The sequence below is a fragment of the Panthera uncia genome (genome assembly GCF_023721935.1).
Source record: "Panthera uncia isolate 11264 chromosome B2 unlocalized genomic scaffold, Puncia_PCG_1.0 HiC_scaffold_25, whole genome shotgun sequence".
NCBI lineage: Eukaryota > Metazoa > Chordata > Mammalia > Carnivora > Felidae > Panthera > Panthera uncia.
This window is the reverse complement of record NW_026057581.1, coordinates 21,006,685-21,023,621: the sequence shown is the minus strand read 5'-3', so window position 1 is coordinate 21,023,621 and position 16,937 is coordinate 21,006,685. Positions and strand designations below refer to the sequence as shown.

Below are 16,937 nucleotides of genomic sequence, written 5' to 3'. Positions count from 1 at the left end.
CAGGACTGCAATTCTTTTTCTTGAAGTTTTATCTTGGTGGTTATAAACACAAATGCTGTCTTTATGAATCATCTTTATTTTTAAAATTTGGCTAACACTCCACTCAAGTGTCTTTGACATGTTTAAAGCAATTTGTTTCACAAATATGAAAGTTAGAAAAAATTGAAATGATGGAAATGAAGTAATGGAGACAGTGTGTCATTTTCTATCACTTAGAAATATGTTGCACAAATAAAAAAGTTATTTGATGGAAAATGCCAATCTAGCTGTTTCCACTGCTTCATTTCCATCATTTTAGTCATAGGAGCTTTGTTTTTGTCTCTTCCTGTGGAATTAACTGCCTCAGAATACTAAGGGCTCTTGTCTACCCTGTGTGCTAATTTTCTGGTGCACTTTACTGCATATATGTGAACCTAACTTTGAGATGCTGGACATCAAATGTGGCTTGTCTCTTTGGGAGCCAGTTAGGGGATTGAGAGGGAAAGATATTGTGCCTTTGTATTTTCCCAGTCAAGGAAACAGGACTTGAGATAGCAAGTCCAAATGGAAAGCATAACACCTTTAATGGAAGAGTTGATATCATTGTGCTGACTGCTACTTTCCAAAAGAAATTCCTACACATCTGTTCCTCCCTGGAAACACCACAGCGCACAGTGTTGCACACACTTGATTAGCTGCTGGACTGCAAGAAGGGTCAACCCCACAGATTCTCATTCCGTGGTGTCTGTCTCAGTCTGCTGGGGCAGCTAACAAAATGCCATAGACTGGCTGGCTTAAACAACAGACATTCATTTTTCACAGTCCTGGAGGCTGAGAAGTCTAAGATCAGGGCACAGACAGACTTGGTTCCTGGTGAGAACTCTTTAACTTGCAGATGGCAGCTGTGTCCTCACTTGGTGGTGGGGAGACATAGCTCTGATTGCTCTTCATCTTAAAAGGGTACAAATCCCATCATGGAGCCCCGCGGTCATGACCTCATTTAATCCTATTTCCCACAGGCCCCAGCTCCAAAGATCATTTCAATGGGGGATAGGGCTTCAATATAGGAATTTGGTGCATAGATGGGGTGACACAAACATTCAGCCCATAGCAATGTCTGTCCCCTCTCCCTTACTAAAGACCTTTGGGTTGTCCTTCCAGGACTTTTTTTTTTTTTTTTTTTTTTTTAGCCGAGCTCCTCATACTTGGTCTCTTCCCTCAAGGAAGAATCAGTAGAATTCATCAGATTCTGAATACTAGCTTGTCCTAGCATTTCTCACCTGATGCTGGACCTGGGATCTAGAAAGGTCTTGGAAGGATAAAAGGTTCATTGAATGGGAAACAAAGACAGAAACCCATTCTCCTCTCTAAATTGTGTGCAATTAATGAAATTAAAATATGGCAATTTATTAATTTAAAACATTAGGGTATTATTTCTATGAAGAGTAAATATGGAGGTGAGGGGAAGCATAATTAGTCTTATCAGATATTTCAAATTTAGCAAGAATGGGTTTATTAGAATCTTGCCATTAGCTGTTAGCTGGGACCAGTTCCCTTAGAATGAGTTTTCAAAGGCTGATTTCATGGGACACAGTATGGAGATGTTTAGTGATCAGCTGCTGCCAGGGAAGGCAGGTGCAAAGGAAGTGTCAGCATGTCAGCATGAGAACTTCTGAGCTGCTTGATGGGCAGTGCAAAATTCTTGATACATTTGGAAGACCACTGCCTCAGTTTCTTCATATGCAAAAGGTAGACTGTAATTGTAACTACCTCCTGGAGCTAGACCACGTGCAGAGAATGATCACCAAAGCCAGGTCAACCTGGCACCCCACTCAATCCAATGCTCTTGACTCATCATGTCTTCCCCATCTGAAATGGTTTTTCTGTGCCCTGTTTGGACACTTATTCCATTTTTTAACATCATGAGATTGCTCCCCTTCTCCCTCTACATTCCTCCTATTTTCTAGTAGCTTCCTCTTGCTTCAGCTCTGATTTGGCAATCATATATCCAAGGTTTGCTAAGGACAGTCCAGCTTATGCCTGTTTTCTTAGCACATCCTCTATTTAGTCACTCCCTCCCTCTCTCTCAAAAGTGTCCTAGCTTGGAGGATGCATTATAGGTCACCCTAGCTGTGATCCACTGAGCTCTATTAAGTCCTGGTTGACCTTGTGCAAGAATGTATTTGAACGTTTTTATAGGGATGAACAGTTTCAAGACCTGTAAGACAAATGAGTTGGCCCAAGATGGCTATGATATTTTCTAGTGCCCAAATATTTATGAGTCTGTGATTTTATGAAAAGAACAAAGCTTTGGACTGCTTTACCTTTAACAATGAGCGGAGCAGGTATGCTCTTCAGAGAAGCCAATCCTAACTGCTTGGTGGGCACTAGTCCTGGGCAATTTTCCTCCTTCAGCTCCCTGTTTCTGCCTTGAATACAAGCTCAACCCTCAGCCTTTTTAATTCCACATACTTTCAACTTATTGCACCCTATTTTTCTGCATCTCTTTGTGCCTGACTCCCCATGCTTTTCATCTTTTCTTTCAATATTTATTGTTGGAATATCTTATTTCCTCAAGACATTGCTCTCTGCAGAGTGTCAGCTAGTTATTCTGCAAAGCCAATTTGTGCAAATTTATAAATGGGTCAGTTGGATAGTATTATCTATCCTCACAGAGCATTTTCATTTCGTTAGGGGAGCTTCAGATATTATGCATTAATTTGAAGGAGTAACTATAATAGAGGAATTCAATATGCTGTTACTGGAACACTTTTCATGTCTCATCATATAGGCAGCTGTCTCTCTACCTGGCTATAGATTTGGCAAGTGGCAGATTTGGCAGGTGGCATTCGTATGTTGGTGAACATAATGTATGAATGAGTGAATGTGATTGAAAATCTGTTTTTATTATAATCCATTTTATTTTCATTCTACACATTCCTCCCCAGAAGCCTTTATTTTTAAAGCATATTTGGTTTACCAGTTTGAAGTGTGAGATAGTGAGCACCTCTAGATTATCAAGGAAGCATGGATTGTAGATATCCCTGTCTCTCCTCCCCCTACAGGCATACTGGGTGAGTAAGTAAAAAGGATGTGGATATCATTCAAGTCTCTTATGACCCGAGACTTACACCACTTATTGAGCCCCCTTTAAAATGCTCTTGAAAGCTGATGGTGACTTAATTGCATTCGATCACGTTAATGAGATTCTGATCTTTGACAAAAGATAGTTTTTCAGGGCTCATGTTTTAATCTGACATGATGAAGTGGACTGCTTAGGGACGATAATGATTCTGCTGTGTTGAGAAGCCTCTACAAGCCTCACCTCTACAAACCCAGTAGAAGGGCTCTGAATTCTATTTAGTGTAAACATTCACTAAGCAAACAATAAGTGGAGGCTGACTCCATAGGGTGAACACATTCCTTATGGGCTTGTCAAGCTGGGTCTCCATACTACCCTGCAAGCTCCATGAAGCTCCAGGGTCCTCTAGAACCAGCGGCACCCAAACTAGATATAGCCATGAGATCTGATTCCATTCAGGATTTCTTTTTCATTAGAAACATGTGTACATCAGCAAAAACTATGCTCTTGGACTTCAAAGAATGCTTTTCTCTCAACCTGGAGGGTATACACTTCCTGTCCCTCTTGTGACACTCCCAATTCCTTAAGGTCTATCTCAAGACCTGTTTGCTTTGTCCAAGACTTCACCCTTCCACTCTAGCTTAGGTCCCTCCTGCCTGACAAGTGCAATGCCTGCCTGCCTCTGTGACACATTTCTGGTAGAGAACTGTGTCAGTTCAGCCCTTGATTTTATACTATATGGTTTGTGTTTATCAGTTGTGGAATTCTTCCCACCTCAACTATAGCAAGCTCTTTAAAGACAGGAATGGTGTCTTAAATTCTCTGTGATATCTCACACAGTGCCAGACACAGCAAAGTTTATGCATCAAAAACTCACTGAACCAGTGATGAGATGAGATATTATAAAGTCACCTACACAGAAATGGAAAGGAAGTAGGGAAATGAAAGAAGCTATATCAAGACCCCCTGAAGAAACTCCAACAGTACAGCAAAGGAGGCTTTAGGGGACTAAGATACACTTTAGCCAGAGACAGTCCAGGGCATTCAGAGAATCCAACCTGGCTTCCTGAAGGCTGAAGAAAACCTGTGAACGCATGCACAAATTGCTATAACTCTTGCAACTCCCCTAACTGATGGGTAAATACCAAAACATTCACCCACAGGACAGTGTGTATGTGTGTAGGAGAGACAGAACAAGAGTCAAAGCAAGAGAAAAACAGAGAAAGAGATGGAGAGTTAAGAGAAATCACAAGAAAAGGTAGAAATTCACAAGGGCTGAGATACCGAGAAGAAACAAAAGGTGAAAAGGAAAGCAAAAGAGAGGTACAGCTATTTATAGCTTGCCTTGTGGTCATCTAACACCTGTCTGGCTCTGGCTGCTGTTACAGTAATGTTGTATGAAGGTTATACTGCCTTAAGGAATACAATAAGGATTTAGCTTTCCTATACAGTTGCAATATTCAAAATAAGGCTGGTAATTGGGTCATCTTATTAGCAAGCAACTATCACTAAGGAGTTCCAAGAGCTTTCCAGTCAGTCCCTCATCAGTCCATGTAACACACTTGTGGAGTAATGAGAGGGCACTGATTATGAACAATTAGCTCAGTTTTACCCTTTCCTCAGTGGATTTTCATTCCACTTGGACACTGTCTCTCTTTTACCGACCAGAGACTTAAGAGCAAAGTCTAACAGTGGGCACATTAATTTTCATTAAATGTTTTCCCCCCTCCCTTTTCACCCCTAACTTCACATACTGCAAGAAAGACTTAGAATTATATGGAAAAGCCCGGCAGTGCTCACACTGAATCATCCCTGAGTTCAGACCATGGGTTTCTGGTCACGTACAGTTTCAATTATGTGGGTGCTAATTAGTCAAGGTTATGAATTCTCATAAGTGAAAGAGGTCAATGTAAGACACAGCATGAAGACAGAAACAGAGGAGAGTGAGGGCAATGGAAAATTAGGGGAATAAAAAAGAGGGAGAAAGAGGAGGAAGAAGCCAGGCATCTGTGTGGGATTCTCGTTCTAAACTCCACAGTCCCTTACGACTGTGCCACACAGCACACTTGATATTATGAAACGCACTGGCAACTCTATTGCCCTAAGGATCCCAAGCTTCACTTAGAATCTCCAGCTCTGCAGGATGGGATGTGGGTGACAGGGCAGGGCCGAGGGGCCTCCCTGCAGGTCTCTTGCACTAGAATATGGATATAGATTCCTCCTACTTTGAGACTAAACGACCTCTGTCACTTCAGCTGGAACTGTAGGCAAATAATTCCCGGCAGAACTTGGCCTGTGGGTTGTCAGGCTTTCTATTTGATTAATTAAGCTGTCAGCATGGATGTTGTAAATACTGGATATTTTTGTTTGGAGGTTCAATGGTCATTACCTTTGCTTTGCTACTAGGAAAGAAAAGAGAGAGCAATGGCCTCCTATTGCCTTTTTGACATCATGTTCTTATTTGGTAATAGTCCTTCATTGGAGAACCTCACTCAGTGCCACTGGTCCTGACTACATAGTCTCTGAGGGCTCACCCTACCGTCTTCTCTCTCACTGCCCTCCTTTCAGACCCAGGGTGAGGGTGGGGCATTACCAGCGGAATACAGAATAGTGGGAAATTGATCCCATAGAAAGCTGCAGAAGAGTCACCTGAATCTAGAGTCAAGCTAAGCTAGTGCCTCAGCAAAAGTATCCATTTACGGGTAGACAATCACGGAATTTAGAGGAGAATAAATGGATTAATATACCAAACAACATAACTAGGATTAATTTTACTATTTGATTACAATCTTGGCCATGCATCTGCCTTCTAAAGGGGCTGAAGTGGACAGACCACTGAGCTAAGATTCTGATCATCTGAGGGGAAGCTAGGGACAGGGGATCTCCCCTCCCCTGCTTAACACTGGGTCAATCCCTCATTTCTTGTGCACTTAAGTTTCCAGATTTTTCAGTGAGGCTTACTCCTACCCTTCCTGCTTCCCAGTGTTGTTGTGAGAGTAAGAAGAATGCTTTCATATACATTATCTCCTTTAATCCATAAATAGCTGCCAGAAGTAAATATTTTCAGGTAAGAAAACAGTCACTTGGGGGTTCAGTGATTTTGCCATTGTTCTAAGTGGTGAACTGGGACTCTCACTGGGTCTGCCTGACCCCAAAGCCTCCCCATCCACTGTGCTGGTTCCCACCCCTTTTATCAGAGGAGCTATCATCCCTGATGTGACTCCATGCTTGGCAAAGTATCAGTCGCTGTAGCACACTCTTTTACCTCAGACCATAGTATATTACTTTACTACAGGTGAGTCTTATTTGACCATGAAAAAAAAAGAAAAAGAAAAAGAAAAACAAACAAACCCACAATTTTACTACTTCTTGTTATAAGGTAAATTTTTAAAGAGGAAAAAATCATATAGAATGATGTATTGCACATTTACTCTGTCATCCAATAGTAACAGTCTTTCTCCCACCCTGCCCAAGTCTCTTACTGCTGTCCCTGACAACAATCTCAGCCCTCCAATTTATCTTTCATGCTCTGCTACAGTAATCTAAAAAGAAGACACTTACAGCTTTTTAATATACTCCTTTAAAAAAATCTTCCACAGAGACTGTTTATAGAATAATATCTAAACTTCAAGTCAAGGCACAGGAGGTCATCAATATGTTTCCAACTTTTCTTTCCCCACTGAACTTCACATTATTTTTTCTAGAATATATACTTTCCCATTTCATGGCATTAACTCCTACTCATCCTTTGAGATCCAGCACTTTCCGGGGGACTCTTCCAACTAGTCACACGGTCAATCTCTCTCTCCAAGATGCTTTCCAACCATTGTGCTCAAGATACTGGCATTCAGCTCAACTCTTAGTGTGCTGGCTATCCCCTCCAGACTCTTTGGGAGCAGAAAATGAACATATATTACTACTCCAACCCCAATATAGTGCTTTGCACATGAAAGGTGTTCAGTAAGAGTCCAATAAACACACTAAAAAGGAAAGTAAATTGACTTTATGGTAACAGAAGCCAAACAAAAATCTGGCAAATAAATATATACAAATGTAAAAAGAAAAGTAAAGTACTCCTTTATGAAAAGAAAAGTTGGTGAACAGAAGTGCCAAATTTATTAGTTATTTTAATGTTGGCACAAAATCTAAAGTATCAAAGAGAGAAAAAAAAGCAGATAGTATATTAACTTACCATAACCCATAGACTACAGTATTTTGTAGAATTAAGGTAATTTGTAACAGTAGCTCAGCCTCTCCTAGACTGAGTTGTGCATTTTTACTGAAGGGTGTTATGAAAATAAAAACATGGTAGAGTAGTGTTTATAGGAAGACAATTTGGGGAAGCTAAAGGCTAAAGAAGATTTGCTTTTTAATGCTGTGTATCCCCAGAGACTTTAAAATACTAATGTGTGCTGGGACTCTCCAAGAAAAGGTATGAAACACAGCATGACCTAAATGCATTTGACCCCTTTTTAAGGAGTCTTTCACATGACACATGTTCATAGAGAACACACTCTGGGAAACATTGTCCTAGTTTCTTAGATGCCATTATTCGTCACTTCACAAAGGCTTAAAAATGAACATACTTATCGTCAATGCAGAAACACACAGAAGGAAAAATTTGAAATGACATCCCATATAAATGCTGCTTCAAAATGATGGAATGGGTGTCCTATTTTTATTAAAACACAGCATGAGATAGTAGAGAGAGCATAGGCTAAGAAATAATTCTCTAGATCTTACCAGCTACATGATTTGGGGCAAGAAATATCTTGGCAGAGAAACTGCGCTATGTCTATGAAAACCACAGATGGTGATTTTTTTTAATGTTTATTTATTTATTTTGAAAGAGAGAGTATGAGTGGGGGAGGGGGAGAGAGAGAGATTGAGAGAGATTGAGAGAGAGAGAGAGAGAGAGAGAGAGATAATCCCAAGCTCTATACTTGGCATGGAGCCTGACAAGGGGCCCAATCCCACGACCCTGGGATCATGACCCAAGCAGAAATCAAGAGTAGGATGCTCAACCGACTGAGCCACCCAGGTGCCCAATGGATGGTGACTTTATCTGGATTCTCTGAGCCAAAAATCTAAAGGGAACCAGAAGTCTTAAACGGTCTGGATGATGCTTTCAGATATAAGACGCGGTTCTTTGCACTCCTCAGCTCCTGCTATACGGGCTCACCTCCTACATCTTTGAGAAACTTGAGTTTATCAGGCATGATCAGTTTCCTATCTTTCTGCCTAATGCAGTCACATTCTCCCATATCTTTTTCTCAGCACCCTCAGAGGAAACAGATTCTTCTTCCTAGACAATCCCTCATCCATGTCTCTTCACTTCTTCCAGCATTCTCCATCAGCCACCAGAGTTTCTCTTGATTCTTGAGGATTCCTCATCTATTGGCTCTGTACCCACGGCTCCCTTCATGTTCAAGTACCTCCAATCGTAAACACCCAAACCAAAACACCACCTTATCTAACCTACATTCTTCTCCAGTTACTATCCAAATTGTCTTTTCTTCTCATCCAAAAGGATAAGTCCACATTTTCTATGCCCACTTTTCACATCTCATTTACTTTCAAACCATTAAAATTTGGTTTCTCCCTGAGTAACCAGTGCCCCCATAATTGCTGAGTCCATTTGGAAGTTCTTATGTCTCTGCATCTCCTTGTTGTATTTGATAAAGCTGGTCATGCTTTCTACCCAACTCTCTTGGATTTGGTGACATGGCACTCCCTGATTTTCCCTTCTACTTATCTGTTCATGTGGTCTTTGTCTCCTCCAGGGGCTCTAGTTCCTGGACTGATTCCTTAAGAGTTGTTTGCTCTCAGGATTTGAGCCTCAGTCTGCTTCTTACCTGATTTACTTTGTCTGAATGATCTTGCCACCCATCTATAATGTATGAAATCCAAACCAAGTCCCTAAGCTTCAGCGACTGTCTATTGGACATGTTTATCTGGTAGTCCCTCAAGTACTGCAAACTCAGCAGGTTCAAACCGAATCCCATTTATGCCTCCACTGTTTCATTGGTGGAGGTAGTCTGCATTGTGATTAGGAGAGAATGTCTGGGATTGAATTGTAGCCCCAGCATTCTCCAGATGTGACCTTGAGTAAGTTACTTATACTCCTCCAACACTCATCGCATCTGACAAATGCGGATGACCTTAGTCCCATGCCCACAGGGGTGCCTAAAGCATTAAATGGAAAGTACACAGAACCTCTGCACAGTTCCCAGTGCTGGTGAGTGAATTATCAGTGGGAATCACTATCATCATTACCGTTTCCCACACTCACCCTTTTCTCCCAATTTCCTTGCATTCTTTGTCTCATTTGGAGTTGCCAGCCTCTATTGTCATAGTCACACAACCCAGCAACCTGGGAGTTGTACCTGACTCTTTCTACCCTTCTGCCTGTACAGACTGCCAATCACAAGTCCTGTGGATTTTGCCACCCAAATGTTGCTCAAATCCCATCCAACCTCTCCATTGCTACAATGGCTGCCCTAATCCAGGTTCTAACCCTCTCTCCAATCCTGAACCCCCCACTGAGAAATTTTGATGTCACACCCATCCTTAAGATGCATCAGAGTCTGACACCCCAGACTGGCTTTCCATGAATGCTATTCAAGAAATGAGTGGAAGAGAAATATTGAAGCATTGAGGATATTTCAATGGTTTATGTGATTAAGAATGCAGAATATAGGGGCTTCGGGTGGCTAAGCCAGTTGACCATCCAACTTAGGCTCAGGTCATGACCTCACGGTTTGTGAGTTTGAGTCACACATCGGGCTTGCGGCTGTTTCCTTGCTCTCCCCCCCTTTGCCCCTCCCATGCTCATTCTCTCTCTTTATCTCTCTTTTTCTCTCTCAAAAATGAATAAAAAATATTAAAAAAGAAAAAAAAATTCAGAATATGTGCAATTGATATTGTCCTGTAAACACCTGGGCTCAGGATGAATACCCTCAGTGTGCTATCAGTGAGCTGCACTCTCAGACTCACGGGATGGGGAAGCTGGAAGGGGCTTGCTAACACACACCACTGGGTGTCCACCAGTATCCGCTCTTAGCACTCCCTCTCCCTCTCCTCTGAAGAGACTGAAAAAATGAAATAATCTAATGGTTTCTCTTACAGATAAGGGTGGCAAATGAGACATGAATAGTTTGCTGAACCAGTTTGCTTTCATTGTCCTGATGGGAGGAACAGGCTTTGCTGAGGCCATGCCTCCCCTCTTCTTTCTGTCATCACCAGAAATATGAAGCTTGGAGCTGGGGGAGCCACCGCAGGACTGAGGAAAAGGCAAGAAGATGTGCCAGGTGCTGGCCTGCACACCTTGGGCTGTGTGATTGGGCCCAGGGAGGAAGGAACTTGCTCATGAACCCTGTCTTCTCCTTGGAGGGCTAATTGGGTAGGGCTACTTTGAGGGGGATGGCTGGTAAGGAATCCAGCTCAGAATTCTTTCCTCAGAATGACTTTCTCTCAACAGAGTATCAAACAAGAAGGAGACTCTATGTTAAAGTATAACAAAGTGTCACCGTCAGCTATTCCTAAATTTTCATGGCTGCAGCTACAGGTTAGCAAAATCTATAATTAATCCTGCTGCATTCCTTTCATGATATGTCATGGCTTTAGGCTCAGAGGTAGAAAGAAAGAAAAGGTTCCATAGACCTTACTGGGAACATTTTTCAGCCACACCCCACCTCCTCAAATCCATTAACACATCCCACCAAACTCACAGAGATGGCTGTGCTCCTCCAGCAACTAATGGACACAGTTATCAAAGCATGGAGACCATCTGTAGCTCATGCATGGAAAGCCCTAGCCAAGAAGATGCACTAATTCCCCTGTTCACTTTCTCTAACCAGAGGATCCAGCAAAGGATTAAGCTGGGACCATCTGACAGAGTCTATTTATTTAAATATTTAAATATAAAGAAAGGGGTGCCTCAGTCGTTTATGCATCCGACTTTGGCTCAGGACGTGATCTTGCGGTTTATGGGTTCAAGCCCCGCATCGGGCTCTGTGCTGACAGCTCAGAGCCTGGAGCCTGCTTCAGATTCTGTGTCTCCCTCCCTTTCTGCCCATCCTCTGCTCATGCTCTGTCTCTCTCTCTGTCTCTCAAAAATGAATAGATGTTTAAAAAAATAAAAATAAATATAAAGAAAGAAAAAAACTTGATTTAAAGGCAGAATCACTTATAAATAAATCATATGCCTTAGGTTCTGAAGACAGTAACAAAAGGAAACTTCAGTGGCACAGGGGTGGCTCAGTTGGTTGAGCATCTGACTTCAGCTCAGGTCATGATCTCATGGTTTGTGAGTTCTAACCCCGCATTGGGCTCTGTGCTGACATCTCAGAGCCTTTGGCTCCTCTGTCCCCCTCTCTCTCTGCCCCTACCCTGCTTGATCTTTCTCTCTCTCAAAAAATAAACATTTAAAAAGGAAACTCCTGTGAGTTTACACACCCCAGTTCATTTTACATAAAGTTACGGGGGGGGGGGGGGGGGGGGGGAAGAGAAGGGAACAATAATAAGGAACTGAAAGCAAACTGGAAACAATTAAGTGTAAAGTTACTTTTTTTATGTGTTTTTAACATAATAATAGCTAGCTCTAGGCCATGGTTATATTCTTTGAAAGTAGTGCATAAATTGATCTGTGCTGATAAATCTAATCGTGTTATAAACACTTTAAAATAAATATTTGAGATTTGTTATGTGTTGTTTATTTTTTTACAAAGTATTCTCTTTTCTGTTTTTTTTAAATTTTTTAAATGTTTATTTATTTTTGAGACAGTGAGAGGCAGAGCGTGAGTGGGGCAGGGGCAGAGAGATGGAGACACAGAATCTGAAGCAGGTTCCAGGCTCTGAGCTGTCAGCTCAGAGCCGGACATGGGGCTTGAACTCACAGACCGTGAGATCATGACCTGAGCTGAAGTCGGATGCTTAAATGACTGAGCCTCCCAGGCACCCATCTCTTTTCTGTTTTTTAAATCACTACTTCCACTTTCTATGTTTCCTGAAATGGAGGTGCACCCACATGTATAAGACTTTGCTCTTAATTTCATTTCTAGTGCACATTTGACACATTTCTTCTCATTACAGTAATCACTTTTAAAATCCAATTTTCATGGTTTTATTCAATCCTATTGAAAGAAATACTGCAGTTTAAGAGAAAAATCTCTGAGCTCCATGAGCGTCCCACAATGTGCTTTTCTTCACTCTTGGTCCTACCACTGGTGGTGAAAGCTTGGGCGGTCACGGCACTCCCTGAATGACCTGGGACGCAGAAAGGAGACTGCCTTGGATAAATCCTCTATCATTGGTCTTTTACAGCCCTTTAGAAATGTGTTTGAATTCTCATGCACTAAATAGTAGACTCTGGAATTTTGCTAGTTTTCTTTCCTTGTTTCTGCAATAATTTTGGAAATACAAAATCCTCAAATGTAATGATGCCTATTATGGGCTACACGCATTGGAATACAACTTAACTCTGAAAGTACACATCATGGGCTCTAAGAAGGATTTAGAATACGTGTTCGTTTTTAAAATATATAGATTTTTATCTCAAAGGCAAATTTGCTATGCTTCCCCCATCCCACCTTTTTACTGAAGGAAAAAAGTCCTTTGTAAAAGAGTTCACATGCTCGCTGGGGGGATGCTGTGGTAGTGCCCAGACCTCCCTAAGGACAAGGCATGCTGTCCCGGTGGCTCCCAGCTCTCACTGGGAACCCGACCTCACACTCATCGTGTCAGTTTTCCTAAAACTTCCATTATCGTAGCTATTTTCTGAACGGTCTGTGGAAAGAGCCTCAGACCTCAGTCAAGTCCACTTCAGGGACAAAGTCTTCCTCCCTCCTTGCTGCACTAAACATTTGGCTGTGAAGGAGATAAAATTCCTGTGTAGTTGGAGCAAAACTGGGGACGGAACTTCAAAAGTGTGTTTGTTGACTCGCATGGAGTGATCATTACATTATAAGGGTGTGAAGGGCATTTTAATCGACTCTACTCCAAACAAATGTGCATACACACACACACACACAGCCCACACTTGAAAGAGATAAATGCACGTAGGGAAAGAAATAAAAATAGATTTTCATCAGATTTAAAAATACTGTGAAAAATATTAGCTGTGGAGTCTTTTCTCACCTGAAGTAATTGTATTAAAAAATATGAACAATAATAGTCTGCTCCCTAAATGTAATGAAATTGTGGTTATTACATTTCACTTAACATAGAGAAATAGTGATTTAGTTTTTCTTTCTCTTACCCCACAATTGGGATAATAAACAGTTCTGCCCAGAACCCACACGTCATACTGATGATGTTCATTCTGACTCAGGGATCTCTTTTCCCCCTTTCCCATTTCTACTCTGGCTTCAACCAATTTCCCCACATTTATGTATGAATTTGCACTGTAAATGAAAGTGAGTACAAACCATATACCTTGAGTAGTTAGGGGCCAGAGACTTTTTTTCTAAGGAAGTGCTGTTTATTTTTAGTTCTGATTGTATTATTTGTAATTTCTTTATATATATAATGTATATGTATAAGTATAGATGTGTATATAAATTACACATATACATATATACACATATGTATATCTCCACATAGATCAATAATTTTATCTAGATGCGTACATATAATGATATCATGCTTGCTTTTTTTCTCTCTTCCTCACTAGTTTCCCCTTTCCTTTTGCTTCTCCCTCCTTCCTACCTTCCCACCAAGGAATGCATATCATCACCTATGTGTGTGCTTCTTACTGTTTTCTGCACTCACAACACTCTATTGACCTATGCATGAACACAGTTGCATGTAGAGAAGATCATAGGTACTCCTCCATATTTCGCTTCCTCAATACCACCTCTGTTGAAATCATCTGGCATAGGTCTAATTCATTCTTTTTTTAAAAGTAACAATTCATTGTGTGAATATATCCGCCATTCCATTATTAAGAGATTTTTTTTATTTTTTGCCACTATAAATAATGCTGCAGTAAATAATAGCCATCTTTATAAACTAGATTTTAAATACCTATGGTATAGATTTCTAAGAGTGGAGTTGTTAGCTCAAAGGCATATGTCCTCTTAATATCCTGAAACTGATAATCCTAAAACTGATCCTGCTGAATTGCATTCTAAGGAGGTTATGAAATTGTACATTTATATCAGCAATGTGTGTTTTTCTAGACATACATGTCAGCAACAGATATTACAGTTTTTCTAAATTTTTGCCTGTTGGATACAAATGACTTTGGCTTTCCCAATCCTAATGAATTTGAGCATGTTTTCATATGATTACAGGTTATCTGGATTTTCTCTGTTTTGAATTGTCTCTTCATATACTTTGTCTATTTTTCTATTGCTTGTCTTCAGATTGTCAATTTGTAAGAGATTTTTTTCTACATTAACCTTTTATCTCATATGTGTATTCTGAATATTTTTTCAGCTCTATCTTTTATCCATTGATTGGTCATTTGTTCATATATATGGTCACTTATGGTATTTTGGTATGTATAAACCAAACATATATACATGTAAAATAATATATATAATTACACATGTATAGATAAATATATTAAATACAAAAATATGTCAAGTGCATATACTTACATGTAACAAATATATACCCCCAATATAAATATACATATATACTAAAATACCGAGATGTAAAATACGTTATTAAAACAACAAACAAAAAACCAAAAAGCCCATGTACTTTTCTTACTCCATGAAACCAACAGCTATATTAAATAATCTTACATACTGAGATCTATTTCTGGATTCTCTATTCTGTTCCACGAAACACTTCTGATAGTATGTTCTAATAGATACTTCTTATAGAAAGTGCTCTACTATTCATTCTTTCTTTGTATCATTTTCTTGATTATTGCCAAGTAATTACTCTTACAAATGAACTCTGTTATTTTATTCAAGACAAAAAAAATCCTCTGTTGGGATTCCAATTGGAAATGCACTATGTTTATATACTAATTTGGGGAGACTTAAAAAAATGGAGATATCACATCCAAAACCATATTTGTCTTTTCATTGGTTTTTCATGTCTTTTTTTAAGATTTAATAGCTGCTTTATTTGCACTGTGTGTCTTGGTTTTTAAAATTTGTTTTTACATTTCATAGTTTTAGTAACTTTTATATGTGGAATATTTTTTCTTATTTCTATTTCTAGGTCCTCACTGCTAAAGAGAAAGGCTACTGACTTTTTAAAATTTATTTTATATCCAGCCATCTTACCAGTTTTCTTAATACTGTGCTTTTTTTCTTGAATCTGTTGGGTATATATATATATAGATAGATAGATATACTATCATAGCATTAGCAAAATATGTAATTTTATTCTTTCCCAGTATTTATAGGATATTTCTCTTAAATTGTTCATTTGCTGAATCCTTGAAGCAATGCTTAACAACAACAACAACAACAACAACAACAAAAGAATGACAATCACAGGTATCTCTGCCTAATTTCTGATTATAATTAAATGAATTTTTTGCCACTTAGGATACCAAAAGTTGTTGGTTTGGGGTAAATAATCTTTACTATAATTGAGGAGATTTCTTTTACTTTTATCTTATTTAAAGTCTTTAAAAAAAAACAGCTGCTGAGTTTAATATGTTCCTTTCAGTGAGTATTAATTTGATTGCTTGGTTTTTATTTTATTTATATATAGGATTATACGGACAGCTTTTTTGATATTGAACCATTTTTGCTTTTTTGTGCATGTGTTTACTTGCTATATTTGTAAATGTCTAGATAAATATTTACTAAAATGTGTCAAATGTTAATAGCTATAACATAAAGGATTCCAGGATAAAATTAATTGGGGAAACACTGAACCAAACAGACTTAAATGGTACCTTCCTGAACTGTTAAGCTAATGTGTATTGTCAACCTACAAAAGGAGATTAGAGTATAAATGTTTAGTGAACTTTATTTGATGGTCTATATTTTATGAGCCATTACACGGGAGCAGTTTAGAGCAAAGCAAACTTTGGGAAATGCTTGTATGGAGATTATATACTAAGAATTTCAAATAATACTAAGAATTGCAAATAATTTTGGTACATAAAACCAAATAAATCATAAGAGTAGAGCTGATAAACTAAAAGCCACACTATAGGATTGCAAAACCATTTGTGAAAAATAATTTAATTAACTAACGTTTTGTATTAATTATACTCACTTTTAGTATGTAAGAATTTTACCAGGGTAGGCCCAAATTATTGGTGTTTGGCATTATACAGACCCATCTTAGAATATAAGGTGGTCCTGGAGCTGGATATGGTCCCAGGTCCAGCCAATTGTCACAGTATAATTCTAGGAAATAACACAATTGCACCTGTATCCCTTTCTACTATGCAACCCATGATATCATGACAATCATGATGTGATGACATAGATGGACTATCATGACATGACTTGTGTGTGGCACTTACCAATGACATATTCCACTCTGAAGAAATCCCTTCTGGGGTCGTATGGACGATTGAAGTCAATCTGAATGAAGAAAGACTGTCCTCTACGTACAATCAGGTGGTTGTTTTCATACTTGTCAGTGTGGTGGTCCACTTTGTTGGTGTCCCATCTCTCCTTGAACAGGTGAACATTTGTGACATTAAGGTAGTCTACACACATAGAAAACAATTAAGGGAAACCATTGAGTAACTTTGGTTTAACCAAAACTCAAAAAAAAAATAGATTGTTTTTTCTTGAAGAAGCAAGTTAATGAGGCCTGTTAGATAGAACCCTCTACAGGGGGCTGGTGGATTTGGGGGTCAGTCTCTTGTGACATTCTTGTTCTAACGATGACTTTAAAAGCTTTCCCCCCTCTAATCTCATTTTATACCACAGGGCACTTTTGTAGG

At 39.5% G+C, this 16,937-nt stretch overlaps 1 protein-coding gene across 2 annotated transcripts in view; it reads right to left on the bottom strand.

Annotated features, from left to right (window-relative positions):
• Positions 1-16,937, bottom strand: part of F13A1 (coagulation factor XIII A chain) — a 163,801-nt gene that overhangs the window by 134,623 nt on the left and 12,241 nt on the right. For both annotated transcript variants that reach the window (XM_049654887.1, XM_049654888.1), the window contains exon 3: positions 16,509-16,697. In XM_049654887.1, coding sequence (XP_049510844.1) covers positions 16,509-16,697 — 189 coding nt within the window. The remainder of the gene's footprint in view (positions 1-16,508; positions 16,698-16,937) is intronic.